Source organism: Ornithorhynchus anatinus, chromosome 3 (assembly GCF_004115215.2).
Source record: "Ornithorhynchus anatinus isolate Pmale09 chromosome 3, mOrnAna1.pri.v4, whole genome shotgun sequence".
In the NCBI taxonomy this organism is placed as follows: domain Eukaryota; kingdom Metazoa; phylum Chordata; class Mammalia; order Monotremata; family Ornithorhynchidae; genus Ornithorhynchus; species Ornithorhynchus anatinus.
In genome coordinates this window covers 102,006,918-102,020,424 of record NC_041730.1, presented here as the reverse complement: position 1 = coordinate 102,020,424, position 13,507 = coordinate 102,006,918, and the positions used below count along the sequence as shown (strand labels likewise).

General features: G+C 42.1%; 1 protein-coding gene across 1 annotated transcript in view; it reads left to right on the top strand.

The window, feature by feature from the left end:
• Positions 1-13,507, top strand: part of CTNNA3 (catenin alpha 3) — a 1,377,490-nt gene that overhangs the window by 965,649 nt on the left and 398,334 nt on the right. Inside the window, 1 exon segment of the mRNA XM_039911548.1 lies at positions 8,506-8,706. Coding sequence (XP_039767482.1) covers positions 8,506-8,706 — 201 coding nt within the window.

Sequence of the window (13,507 nt, the reverse complement as noted above, 5' to 3'; positions counted from 1 at the left end):
CCTTCATCATATTTACTTCTTGCCAATATTTCTTACTTCTTTGCAATATCTTTCACACTTGAAAAAATTGGTGCCAACCAATCATTTCAGTGGTTGGACAGCTGACCATTATTTCCCTGCCAATTTTCATGTTTGAAGACTCTGCCTGTGACAGAATCACGATCTTGTGTTCTAAGCCTAGGGCTCAGAGCCAAGGACTATTAAGTTCTAGTTCCAAGTTTGATTCTGAATTGGGTAAAATACTTGCTTCACTAAATATAAACTGAGGGAAAGTTAACATTTGCCAGGGCTTTTGTGTGGATTGTGTTTGCAAATCATTTTCCAGATGCAAAAATAAATTTGGACAGGAGAAGAAATCAAATGCAGGGATCCATCAGACCCTGAACATAGTGATAGTCACTAAGGATGTTATTCAGGCCACATAATTATGATGAGATTTCACAATGCCAAACAACCTGTGTGAAAGTTAGGAGTGGTTTTGCAACACCATCTATTTCCTTCTAGTGACAGTAGTATAATTGAACAGTGAAGTATTTTCAGAAGAATTTCAGCATGACTCTCGCTGCCATTGGCTTAGTTTTTTATGGTATTTGTTAAGCACTTACTATGTGCCATGCAGTGCACTAAATGCTGGGTAAATACGGGGCTTAACAGGTTGGACACAGTCCCTGCCCCACATCGGGCTCATCAGGCTTAATCCCCATTTTACAGATGAGGTAACTGTGGCCCAGAGAAGTTAAGTGATTGCCCAAGGTCACAAAGCAAACCAGTGAGGAAGCTGGTATTAGAACCCAGCTCCTTCTGATTCACAGGCCCATGCTCTATCTACTAGACTATTTGTTCAAGAAAATTTGTCAACTTCAGAAGATGTGTTTAAGGTCAATAGGTGGAAAAATCTAAGTAAGGAAGTTGGGCATGGGACTCTGGACAACTACCAAGAACCAGGATGGTGTAGTGGATAGAGCACAGGCCTGGCATTCTGAAGTTCATGGGTTCTAATCCAACTCCACCACTTGTCTGCTGTGTGACCTTGGGCAAGTCCCTTCATTTCTCTGGGCCTCAGTTGCCTCATCTGGAAAATGAGGATTGAGATTGTGAGCACATGGGACAGGAACTGTGTCCAATCCAATTCGCTTGTATCCACCCCAGCACTTAGTACAGAACAGTAAATTCTTAACAAGTACCACAATTATTATTGTCATTAGATTCTGGATTCGACTTGCCAGCATAGAACAAGGTTTTGGAATACAGAGGGAGTGAGATTAAGAAGGATGATGTTGTTTTTGGCTTTTATTATTCATTCATTATTTATTGAGTTCTTACTTTGTGCATAGCTCTGTACTAAGAACTTGGAATGTACAGTTCAGCAACAGATAGAGACAATCCCTGCCCAATGACGGGTTCACAGTTTAAACTACGGAGACAGACAGCAAATCAAAACAGAACAAAACAAAACAAGACATCATCAAGATAAATAGAATCAAGATGTACACCTCATTATCAAAATAAAAATAATAAAAATAACACTACCACTACTGCTACTACTACTACTATAATAATGATAAAATAATGACTGTGGTTGTTGTTAAACTCATATTATGTACCTAACACTGTACTTTACTACTGGAGGGAGTAGATACAAGATCATCAGATACCATATGGGGCTCACAGTCTAAGCAGAAGGAAGAATAGGTATTGAATCTTATTTTTGCAGATGCAGGAACTGGGGCACAGAGAAGAGAAGTGATTTACCCACGGTCACATGGCAGCAAATGGCAGATCTAGGATTAGAACCCACGACCTTCTGACTTTCAGGCCCATGCTCTTTCCACTAGACCATGTATTTTACAGAAGAAGAAACTGAGGTATTTGTTAAGCACTTACAATGTACCAAGCACTGTTCTAAGCAGTGGGGTAGATACAAGGTTATCAGGTTGTCCCATGTGGGGCTCACAGTCTTAATCCCCATTTTACAGATAAGGTAACTGAGGCCCAGAGAAGTGAAGTGACTTGTCCAAGGTCATGCAGCTGACAAGTGGCAGAGCTAGGATTTGAACCCATGACCTCTGACTCCCAAGCACATGCTCTTTCTACTAAGACACACTGCTTCCCTAAGGCAGAGAGAAGTTAAGTGATTTGCCCAAATTCACACAGCAGACAAGGGCCAGATGTGGTATTAGAACACAGGTCCTCTGACTCTCAGGCTCATGCTCTTTCCACTAGGCTGTTTCACTTCTCTGTTCCTGCTGAAAGTTCTGATGTTCAGTCAGGGGACAGTTGTCTATAATATGAACTCAATCACTCAATTTCTGAATTCTGGGTGTTAAAGCTTGATGACTTTAGAAAATTGTGTAACACACACCGCTTATATAGGGCATTCATCAAATCTTGCAGAACTCAGTCCTTTACTATTTCTTTTGGTAGTTAAAAATACAAAATAATCCAGGGCCTAAATTTGTAATGTATGTTTTTAACAATGAACTCAAACAAACCTTAACAGTGGGGCATGAATCAGTGATATTTATTGAGCATTTACGATGTGCAGAGCATTGCACTTCACTGCTCAATGCTCAGGAAATAAGAGGTGTATGTAAAAAGGAAAAGTAAGAACAGAGAGGCTGTCCATACCCCTTCAAATTGTTTTCAGGAGTACTCAGTATGCAATTTGCTTTGTTCAATTGCATTGTAAAAGGTAATACCTTCTTTGGAAAAGTGACCAACAACTTGAAAGGATGAACCTGCTAGTGGGTATGTGCCTTAGGAAGGTTCATTTTCCTTGTCAAAGCATTTGTTTGTAGGTCAGCAACAAGATGAATTCATTTTACTTTACATTTCTCCCTTATTTTGCCTTAGGATGCACAAAAATTGGCAGACCTGACAGACTATGTGAGATTAATACTCTCCTTTTTTAGTCATTTCAAGGTGCCTAAATAATGAAAGAACATTTGAGAATATATTAAAACAACCCCTAGTATTAGAAGATAGACAAGGTATGTAAAATCAAGGTCTTATCATGAAAAAGCAGCATAACAATAATCCAAGCACATTCTAGATTAGTAGCACTATATACCCTCAGAAGAACACTGTAGCCATAGACTAAAGAGGATTTCTACGTTGTTGGTAAATATTTCTGAGGTAAAACATTTTAACTACGCTGAAGCTATGAGCTTCTTGCTACCTTTCAGACTGTGAACCTCATGTTGACTAAGAACACTGTCTCATGTGATCATCTTGTATCCAACCCAGTGCTTGACTGCATAATAGCCATTTAGTATCACAATCAATATTATTATTAGTAGCATTATTAAGTGGACAAATTTCACCAAATAATAATAATGTTGGTATTTGTTAAGTGCTTACTATGTGCAGAGCACTGTTCTAAGTGCTGGGGTAGATACAGTATAATCAGGTTGTCCCAAATGAGGCTCACAATCTTAATCCCCATTTTACAGATGAGGGAACTGAGGCTCAGAGAAGTTAAATGACTTGCCCTCAGTCACACAGCTGACAAGCGGCGGAGTGGGATTTGAACTCATGACCTCTGACTCCCAAGCCCATGCTCTTTCCACTTAGCCACGCTGCTTCCACCAAATGTCAGTTTGTACATGAATATGTACAATATGAAAAGATGTGGCAAACTATCCAGGCACAACAGTATTCTTCCAAGAAGCACTATATGTCTATGTCTATATATAGCTATATAGATATATAGATATTCCTCTTAATTTGGCAATAAATTTGTGTTTTTTCCAGATCATGGTTAATCTGCTAATTTACAGGAAAGTGATTAGATGGTTTCACCTCACTTTAGAAGCCACTTCATTTAGGGAAAAGAGCCTGGACTTTGGATTATGGGAACTTGGGTTTTAATCCCAGTGCTTAGAAGAGTGCTTGGCATATTGTAAGCGCTTAACAAATACCTCAGTTTCTTCTTTTGTAAAATGCATGGCTTTTGGGTAGACCATGGACTGAAAGTCAGAAGATCATGGGTTCTAATTCTGGATCTTCCACTTGCTGCCATGTGACCTTGGGAAAATCACTTCACATCTCTCTGCCTCAATTACCCCATCTGTGAATTGTGGATTAAGACTGTGAGCCCCATGTGGGACAGGGACTGTGTCCAACCTGATTATCACATATCTACCCCAGCACTTAGAACAATGCTTGATGCATAGTTGTGCTTAATAAATACTATCAGCATCATTCAATACCTGTTTGCTCTCCTAATTAGAATGTGAGAAAGGGACCTGTGTCTGAGTTAACTTTGCCGACCCCAGTGCTTAGAGCAGTAGTTGACACATAGTAAGTGCTTAGCAAAAACTATGATCATCTTTATTAATATAATCATTACTTTTATCCTTCAAACTTTTAATGTCCTGCTCTGAGGTCTTGGAAAGGGCAATATGGGTCAGGTGGCCTCAGGAATCATGCTACAAAGATGCAAAGGAATAGATTGTTTCTTGAGTTTTTCATCTAGATGAAGATGGCCAGTGCTGTAAGTACCAGACATTTTGACCATCTTGATTGGACCCAGCCTGAAATACTTTTTTTTAATGGTATTTGTAAAGTGCTTACCCTATGTCGGGCACTATATTAAGCACTGGGAAAGGAATCAGGTTGGATACAGTCCAATATCCTATATGGTGCTAGCTCACAGTCTTAATCCCCATTTTGCAGATGAGGTAACTGAGGCCCTGAGAAATGAAATGACTTGCCCAAAGTCACACAGCAGACAAGTGAAGGATCCTGGATTAAAATCCAGGTCCTTCTGACTCCCAGATCTGTGCTCTATGCACTAAGCCATACTGCTTCTCAGGCACCAAAATAGTCTGGAGCTCCAGACTCTCCACATTTTGAAGATGTTAGAGAATTATTATAGTTAATAGACTGGAGATGAACCTGGTATATTCTGCCAAGCAGTTAGTGCTCTGTTTGTACTGTCTTTGATTGTTTGATTGACTTATTTAATAGAGGAACAAGGTAGGCAAAGAGCACATCTATGTATAAGGCAAGAGAAGGGGCATGGACTAGTGGAAAGAGTATTGGCTTGGGAATCAGAAGACCTGGCCAGTTGCTTCCTGTGTGACCTTGGCCAAATCACTTATTTTCTCTGGCCTCAGTTTTCTCAATTGCAAACTGAGGATTCAGTACCTATTCTCCCTCCTACTTAGACTCTGAGCCCCATGTGGGACAGGGACTGTGCCCAGCCTTGATTACCTCTTATTTATCCCACTGCTTAGAAAAGTTCTTGATGCATAGTAAGTTCTTAACAAATAGCATAAAATGAAACAAAAAAGAATGCATGGAGGGAGGGGAAGGAAAGCAGATCAACTGGAATCCCTTTCGACTGGGTCTTCAGGCTTTTTATTGCAAATCCCAGAGTCCCTGCCTCCACACTGATTCTGATTTTTAGAGAAAAAGAGGAGAGGAGAAAATAGAAGAGAGAGAAAGAAGTGGGCTGTTCTGAGAGGGCAGGTTGAAGGGGCCACCTAAGGACATCTCTAACATGATTGGAACCCTAGTGAAAGATCCCCTAGGGTTTAAGGCACCAGGTTTGATCACACTGGGTTATACAACCACCTGAAAGGATGCAGTTAGGTTTGAACATCCCTGAAGAATGTGACAGGAGGCTAGAGATACCTTCGAATGGATTTTTCTATGATGCTGGGAAAACTGTCAAATCTTCACTATTTGTTGGGTTTTGAGAGAGCACCGGGAAAAGGGCACATTTTGCCCAAATCACTTTTGCTTGTTTTGCTAAGAACAACATGTTATTGTTTTTTCTACGTGATCAGTTATTATTAACTACTCGTGAGGCACATATGTCATTTTCACTGCAGAGAAACTGGGGGTCAAAGGGTCATTTCTTCTTTACAGCAATTTTTTCTGATTGAATCTTACTTGAATCACCAACGGTATTCATAAATAAAGCAGAACCTTTCTCTGAAAAGGAACCTTCTCGAGATTGGGGAAGGTAATGAAAGCATCTTCCAAAATAACCCAAGATTCTGCTAAATCTATTTTCGACAAACTGGTCTCATAACCACTGTTGAATAAAACCTTGGTTTATACATAACCAGCCTGAAAATGAGGAAAACTGGAGTGTCACTTTCCATTTCTTAATTGACTTTTGGTATGATTTAGGACAGGTCATTTGGCTTTCCTATTTTCCTCTAATATAAAATGGATGGGGAAATGTTCTTCCCTTCTTAGACCACTTTTGTGATCATCAATGCCCTTTTAAACAAAAGCTGAAAAACACCAGGAGGGCAACTAAGTTGTAACTCTATCCTTGTCTCTATACCTTCCTGTATGCCACCTCTTTTTTGGTTTTTCCACTCCTTGGTGTTGATTACGCTTTCTCTGAATTCCATCCATTCTAATCTCCATTCATTCACTCATGCATTTGATCATATTTACTGAGCACTTACTGTGTCCCAACCACTGAACTAAGCAGTTGGGAGAATATAACAATAAGCAGACACATTCCATGACAACAATGAGTTACATTGTAGAGGGTGAGACAGACATTAATATAAATGAATTGCCGGTATGTACATACGCGCTGCGGGACTGTTCATTCATTCATTCATTCAATAGTATTTATTGAGCGCTTACTATGTGTAGAGCACTGTACTAAGCGCTTGGAATGAACAAGTCGGCAACAGATAGAGACAGTCCCTGCCATTTGACGGGCTTACAGTCTAATCGGGGGAGACAAACAGACAAGAACAATGGCAATAAATAGAGTCAAGGGGAAGAACATCTCGTAAAAACAATGGCAACTAAATAGAATCAAGGCGATGTACATTTCATTAACAAAATAAATAGGGTAATGAAAATATATACAGTTGAGCAGACGAATACAGTGCTGAGGGGATGGGAAGGGAGAGGGGGAGGAGCAGAGGGAAATGGGGGGAAAAGAGGGTTAACCTGCGGAGAGGTGAAGGGGGGGTGGTAGAGGGAGTAGAGGGAGAAGAGGAGCTCAGTCTGGGAAGGCCTCTTGGAGGAGGTGAGTTTTAAGTAGGGTTTTGAAGAGGGGAAGAGAATCAGTTTGGCGGAGGTGAGGAGGGAGGGCGTTCCAGGACCGCAGGAGGATGTGGCCCAGGGGTCGACTGCGGGATAGGCGAGACCGAGGGACGGTGAGGAGGTGGGCGGCAGAGGAGCGGAGCATGCGGGGTGGGCAGTAGAAAGAGAGAAGGGAAGAGAAGTAGGAAGGGGCAAGGTGATGTAGAGCCTTGAAGCCTAGAGTGAGGAGTTTTTGTTTGGAGTGGAGGTTGATAGGCAACCACTGGAGTTGTTTAAGAAGGGGAGTGACATGCCCAGATCGTTTCTGCAGGAAGATGAGCCGGGCAGCGTAGTGAAGAATAGACTGGAGCGGGGCGAGAGAGGAGGAAGGGAGATCAGAGAGAAGGCTGACACAGTAGTCTAGCCGGGCTATAACTAGAGCCTATAGCAGTAAGGTAGCCGTTTGGGTGGAGAGGAAAGGGCAGATCTTGGTGATATTGTAAAGGTGAGACCGGCAGGTCTTGAAAACAGATCAGATGTGTGGGGTGAACGAGAGAGACGAGTCAAGGATGACACCGAGATTGCGGGCCTGAGAGACGGGAAGGATGGTCGTGCCATCCACGGTGATAGGGAAGTCTGGGAGAAGACCGGGTTTGGGAGGGAAGATGAGGAGCTCAGTGTTGCTCATGTTGAGTTTTAGGTGGCGGGTCAACATCCAGGTGGAGACATCCTGGAGGCAGGAGGAGATGCGAGCCTGAAGGGAGGGTGGGAACTGTGGATGAGGATGGGTAAAGGGAGCAATACAGAAGGGAGTGGGAGAAAAGGAAAGGAGGGCTCAGTCAGGGAAGGCCTCTTGGAGGAGATGTGCCTTTCAATAAGGCTTTGAAGTTAGGGAGAATAATTGTCTGTCGGATTTGAGAAGGGAGGACATTCTAGACTAGAGGCAGGATGTGGGAGGGGGTTTGGGCGGCGAAATACATGAGACTGAGGTACAGTGAGAAGGTTAGAATTCGAAGAGCAAAGTGTGTGGGTTGGATTATAGTAGGAGAGTATTAAGGTGAGGTAGGAGGGGTCAAGGTGATTGACTGCTTTGATTTTGGGCAGAGAATGTGACTGTTAATTATGATTTGATTATGGGCAGGACATGTGACTGCTAATTATGTTGTATTGTACTCTCCCAATCACTTAGTAAAATGCTCTGCACATAGTAAACACTTAATAAATATAATTGATTAAACTATGTTGAATGTGATAACACTATAAATCCAATTAAAATGTCAAAAACAATGTAATTTTGAGCATTTGTTGATCAGGATTGCTTTTAAACAAGAGCTCTGGGGACTAAGTAAAGCAATGGCTACATTCACCCTTCCCAGCTCTTAAAAAGCAGCGACAGAGGTTTTAGCAACTAAGAAAAGCTTCAATCTAGCACATGTTTGAATTGGAGTATATACAAGATGCTCATTCATGACTGAAATCTCTTTTTTTTTTTTTCAGAAAGTCATATCCTGGAGGACGTCAATAAGTGTATCATCGCGTTAAGAGAACAGAATGCGGATCAGTTAGACCGGGCAGCTGGTGCCATCAAAGGTCGAGCTGCCAGAGTTGCTCATATAGTAACAGGAGAGATGGACAGCTATGAACCTGGTGCTTACACTGAAGGTGTGATGAGAAATGTTCAATTCCTTACAAACACTGGTAAGTGCTCGTTCAAGGAGAGTTCCATCCTTACTTTCTATTTACAGTGTGGCTGTAAACATACTTTTAGATGCATGTGAATAGTCAGTTAAATCACTCTAGACTACATGTTTTATCATGTGCATTATTGCAAAGTTTATCAGACACCATCAGCTTGTTGTTTTGTGGCCCAAGTAAATATAAAAAATACATATAGAGGAGGAGTGTGGCTTAGTGGAAAAAGCATGGGCCTGGGAGTCAGAAGTACCTGGGTTCTAATCCTAGCTCTGTAAGTCCTCTGCTTTGTGATCTTTGGGCTAGTCACTCCACTTCTCTGTGCCCCCCCACCTCATCTATATAATGGGAATTAAGGTTGTAGGACAAGATATGCTTATGTTATACATTTTATATATATAAAAATTTCTGTATATATATAGAGAGTTATATCATACTACCCCAAGCATTTTGTTCAGTGACCTGCACACAATAAGCGCTCAGTAAATATGACTGAAATTTGCAACCTGATTATCTTGTATAATAATAATAGTAATAAAAGGTATTTGTTAAGCACTTACTATGTGTCAGGCACTGTATTAAGCTCTGGGTGGATATAAGCAAATTGGGTTGAACACAGTCCCTGTCCCACTTGGGACTCACAGTTTCAATCCCCATTTTGCAGATGATGTAACTGAGGCACAGAGAATTGAAGGTTATACAGCAGACAACTTGTACATCCTAAGTGCTTGGTACAGTGCTCTGCACATAGTAAGCACTCAATAAATACTGTTGAATGAATGGTGGAGTCAGGATTAGAAGCCATGACTTTCTGACTCCCAGGCCCATGCTCAATCCACTATGCCATGCTGCTTCTCTGTAACTACCCCAGTGCTTAGTACAATGCCTGGCACGTAGTAAGAGTTTAATAAATGCCATTTAAAAAAAATTCTTTTTAGCAGAAAAACTAGCCCATCTAGATGCATTTTTAGTTCCATATATCCCACTGATATTGTTGGCATTTATAAACATTTATTACTACAAGTAGTTGGCCTAATTTGGTAAGGAATATTAGGGAACATGCCTGCCAACTCTATTGTATTGTGCTGTCTTAATTGCGTAGCACAGTGCTCTGAAACCTAGTAAGAACTCAGTAAATACCATTGATTAATAGTAGAAGTAATAGTACTAGTAGAAGTGATGTCTATTAAGTGCCATTTATTAATGGTGTTTATTAAGTGCTTACTGTGTGCAGGGTACTAAATGCTGGGAAAGAAATCACAGATGGAAATTAGACAGGGGACTCACATCAATTCATAGTTCTCCAACATATTTTTGGCTATTTTAGTATAGCCCTGTTTTGTGCATATATTCAATATGTAGGGCAAATGATATGTATATTCAGAGCAATTAATTAATTGTAATTAATCAGTAGCATTTATTTATTGCTTTACTGTTCAGAGCACTGTAATAAGAGCTTGGGTGAGTACAATACAACAGAGTTGGTAATCATGGTCCCTGCCCACAATGGGTTTATTGCCTAGAGAGGGACATAAGACATTAATATAAATAAAAATGATATAAATAATTTATAGATATGTATGTATCTTTATATAGTTTAGATATAGCTATGTACTAAGGGCTTGAGAGAATGCAATGCAATAGAACTGGTAGAAATCAATCATATTTATAGAGCATTTTGTGCAGAGCACTGTACTAAGTACTTGGGAGAGTATGATGGTATTTGTTAAGTGCTTACTATGTACCAAGCACTGATCTAAGCCCTGGGGGCATTGCAAGGTAATGAGGTTGTTCCCCCATGGGGCTCACAGTCTTAATCCCCATTTTACAGATGAGGTAACTGAGGCACAGAGGACTTAAGTGACTTGCCCCAAATCACACAACTGACAAGTGGTGCAACCAGCATTAGAACCCACGACCTCTGACTCCCAAGCCCGTGCTCTTTCCACTAAGCCATGCTGCTTCTCCAGAAGAATTATCCCTGCCCTGAAGAAGCTTACTTTCTAGTAGGGAGTTCAGAAAATAAAATAGATTTCAGATAGGGGAAGGAACAGAGTATAGGATATGTATGTTAATAAGGGCCTGGGCTTGGGGGTGGGGTTACTATCAAAGTACATGGGGACATGAATGCATTGGCAGAAGTGATGCAGGAGAGAGGGAGAATGGGGTAAGGAAGAAATAGCAAGATTCTTTTGAAGATCACTTTCTTCTTGGCCCATTTGGAAGATTGTAAGAATCCCTTTTCCTCCTGGGCACAGCTCTTGCCTAACATGCTTTGCCAAGAAAAATTTGTAAGTTCTAAGCGATGATGACTATCTGTTTTCCATGTTTCCAGTTTACTTGCTGCATGGAATCCATTTTATCATTCATTCATTCAATCATATGTATTGAGCACTTACTGTGTGTGCAGAGCACTGTACTAAGCGCTTGGAAAGTACGATTCGGCAAGAGAGAGAGACAATCCATACCCAACAACGGGCTCACAGTCTAGAAGGCGGAGTCAGACAGAAAATAAAAGTAGACAGGCATCAAAAATGTCAATATAAATAAATAGAATTATAGATATATACAAATCATTAATAATAAACCTTGCCAAAGAAGCTTTTGAAACTTTCATATCCTTTCTGAATTTCAATGATGGGTAGAAATTTTGTGGGGAAACATAATTTTTCACCACAAGGCAATGGGGTTTTGCATGAAGTCATCCCATTAAAATGTTCATCCGCTGACCCCAGAGGGTTCTGAATTATCCGAAAATTAAACTGGTTGATTTCCTAATTGCCCAGGTGAGTTTGAACTGTTTTTATTGATTTATTTGTTAGTGGTATTTGTTCAGCGCTTACTATGTGCTATATTAAGTGCCACAGTAGACATTCAGGTTGGACACAGTTCCTGTCCCACATTAGGCTCACAGTCATAATCCCCATTTTACAGGTGTGGTAACCGAGACACAGAGAAGTTAAGAGATTTGTCTGACTTCACAGAGGAGATGTGGGAAAAGCTAGGATTCAAACTTAATCCTATGACTTCCAGGTCCATACTGTTTCCACTAGGCCTTGCTGCTACCACATTCAACTTTTTTCCCTATTGCTACCAACCTCTTTTTCCCTCAGATTATAGTAATGGTGGGGTGCTGTTAGTTAGATTGACGCTTCAGTTATATTTGGATCTCGGAACTACTGTGGAAAAGTACAAGAGAGTCAGTAGACATATTCCCCCCCTCAAGGACCAAAATGTTGGGAAACTGATGATTCCTGGAAAACCAGTACATCTAGCTGGTAGGCCTGATTAGCCCAAAGCCCTCCATTTTCAGAGTCCTCAGTGGTCACTCTCACAGCTTTGACTACCATCTCTACGCAGATGACACGCAGATCTACATCTCCGCCCCTGTCCTCTCCCCCTCCCTTCAGGCTCGCATCTCCTCCTGCCTCCGGGACGTCTCCACCTGGATGTCAGCCCGCCACCTAAAACTCAACATGAGCAAGACTGAGCTCCTCATCTTCCCTCCCAAACCCGGTCCTCTCCCAGACTTCTCTATCACCGTTGATGGCACGACCATCCTTCCATCTCTCAGGCCCGCTATCTCGGTGTCATCCTTGACTCGTCTCTCCCGTTCACCCCACACATCCTATCCGTTATCAAGACCTGCCGGTTTCACCTTTACAATATCGCCAAGATCCGCCCTTTCCTCTCCACCCAAACGGCTACCTTACTGCTACAGGCTCTCGTTATATCCCGGCTAGATTACTGTGTCAGCCTTCTCTCTGACCTCCCTTCCTCCTCTCTCGCCCCGCTCCAGTCTATTCTTCACTCCGCTGCCCAGATCATCTTCCTGCAGAAACGATCTGGGCATGTCACTCCCCTTCTTAAACAACTCCAGGGGTTGCCTATCAACCTCCGCTCCAAACAAAAACTCCTCACTCTAGGCTTCAAGACTCTCCATCACCTTGCCCCTTCGTACCTCTCCTCCCTTCTCTCTTTCTACCACCCACCCCGCATGCTCCGCTCCTTTGCCGCCCACCTCCTCACCGTCCCTCGGTCTCGCCTATCCTGCCGTCGACCCCTGGGCCACGTCCTCCCGCGGTCCTGGAACGCCCTCCCTCCTCACCTCCGCCAAACTGATTCTCTTCCCCTCTTCAAAACCCTACTTAAAACTCACCTCCTCCAAGAGGCCTTCCCAGACTGAGCTCCTCTTCTCCCTCTACTCCCTCTACCAATCCCCCTTCACCTCTCTGGAGCTAAACCCTCTTTTCCCCCCTTTCCCTCTGCTCCTCCCCCTCTCCCTTCCCATCCCCTCAGCACTGTACTCGTCCGCTTAACTGTATATATTTTCATTACCCTATTTAGTTTGTTAATGAAATGTACATCGCCTTGATTCTATTTAGTTGCCATTGTTTTTACGAGATGTTCTTCCCCTTGACTCTATTTATTGCCATTGTTCTTGTCTGTCCGTCTCCCTCAATTAGACTGTAAGCCCATCAAATGGCAGGGACTGTCTCTATTTGTTGCCGACTTGTTCATTCCAAGCGCTTAGTACAGTGCTCTGCACATAGTAAGCACTCAATAAATACTATTGAATGGTCCTATCCACCTCCAGGGGAAATTAATTGTGGCCCCCCTCGGTCCCTAGATTCCTGCCTTGACAGCCCAATCCTGCAGGGATTGTCTCTCTTTATTGCTGATTTGTACTTTCCTAAGTGCTAAGTACTGTGCTCTGCACACAGTAAGCTCTCAACAAATATGATCAAATGAATAAATGAATGAATGAAAAAGGGGAGGGTAGTTCACACACTGTGCAAGCAGGGAG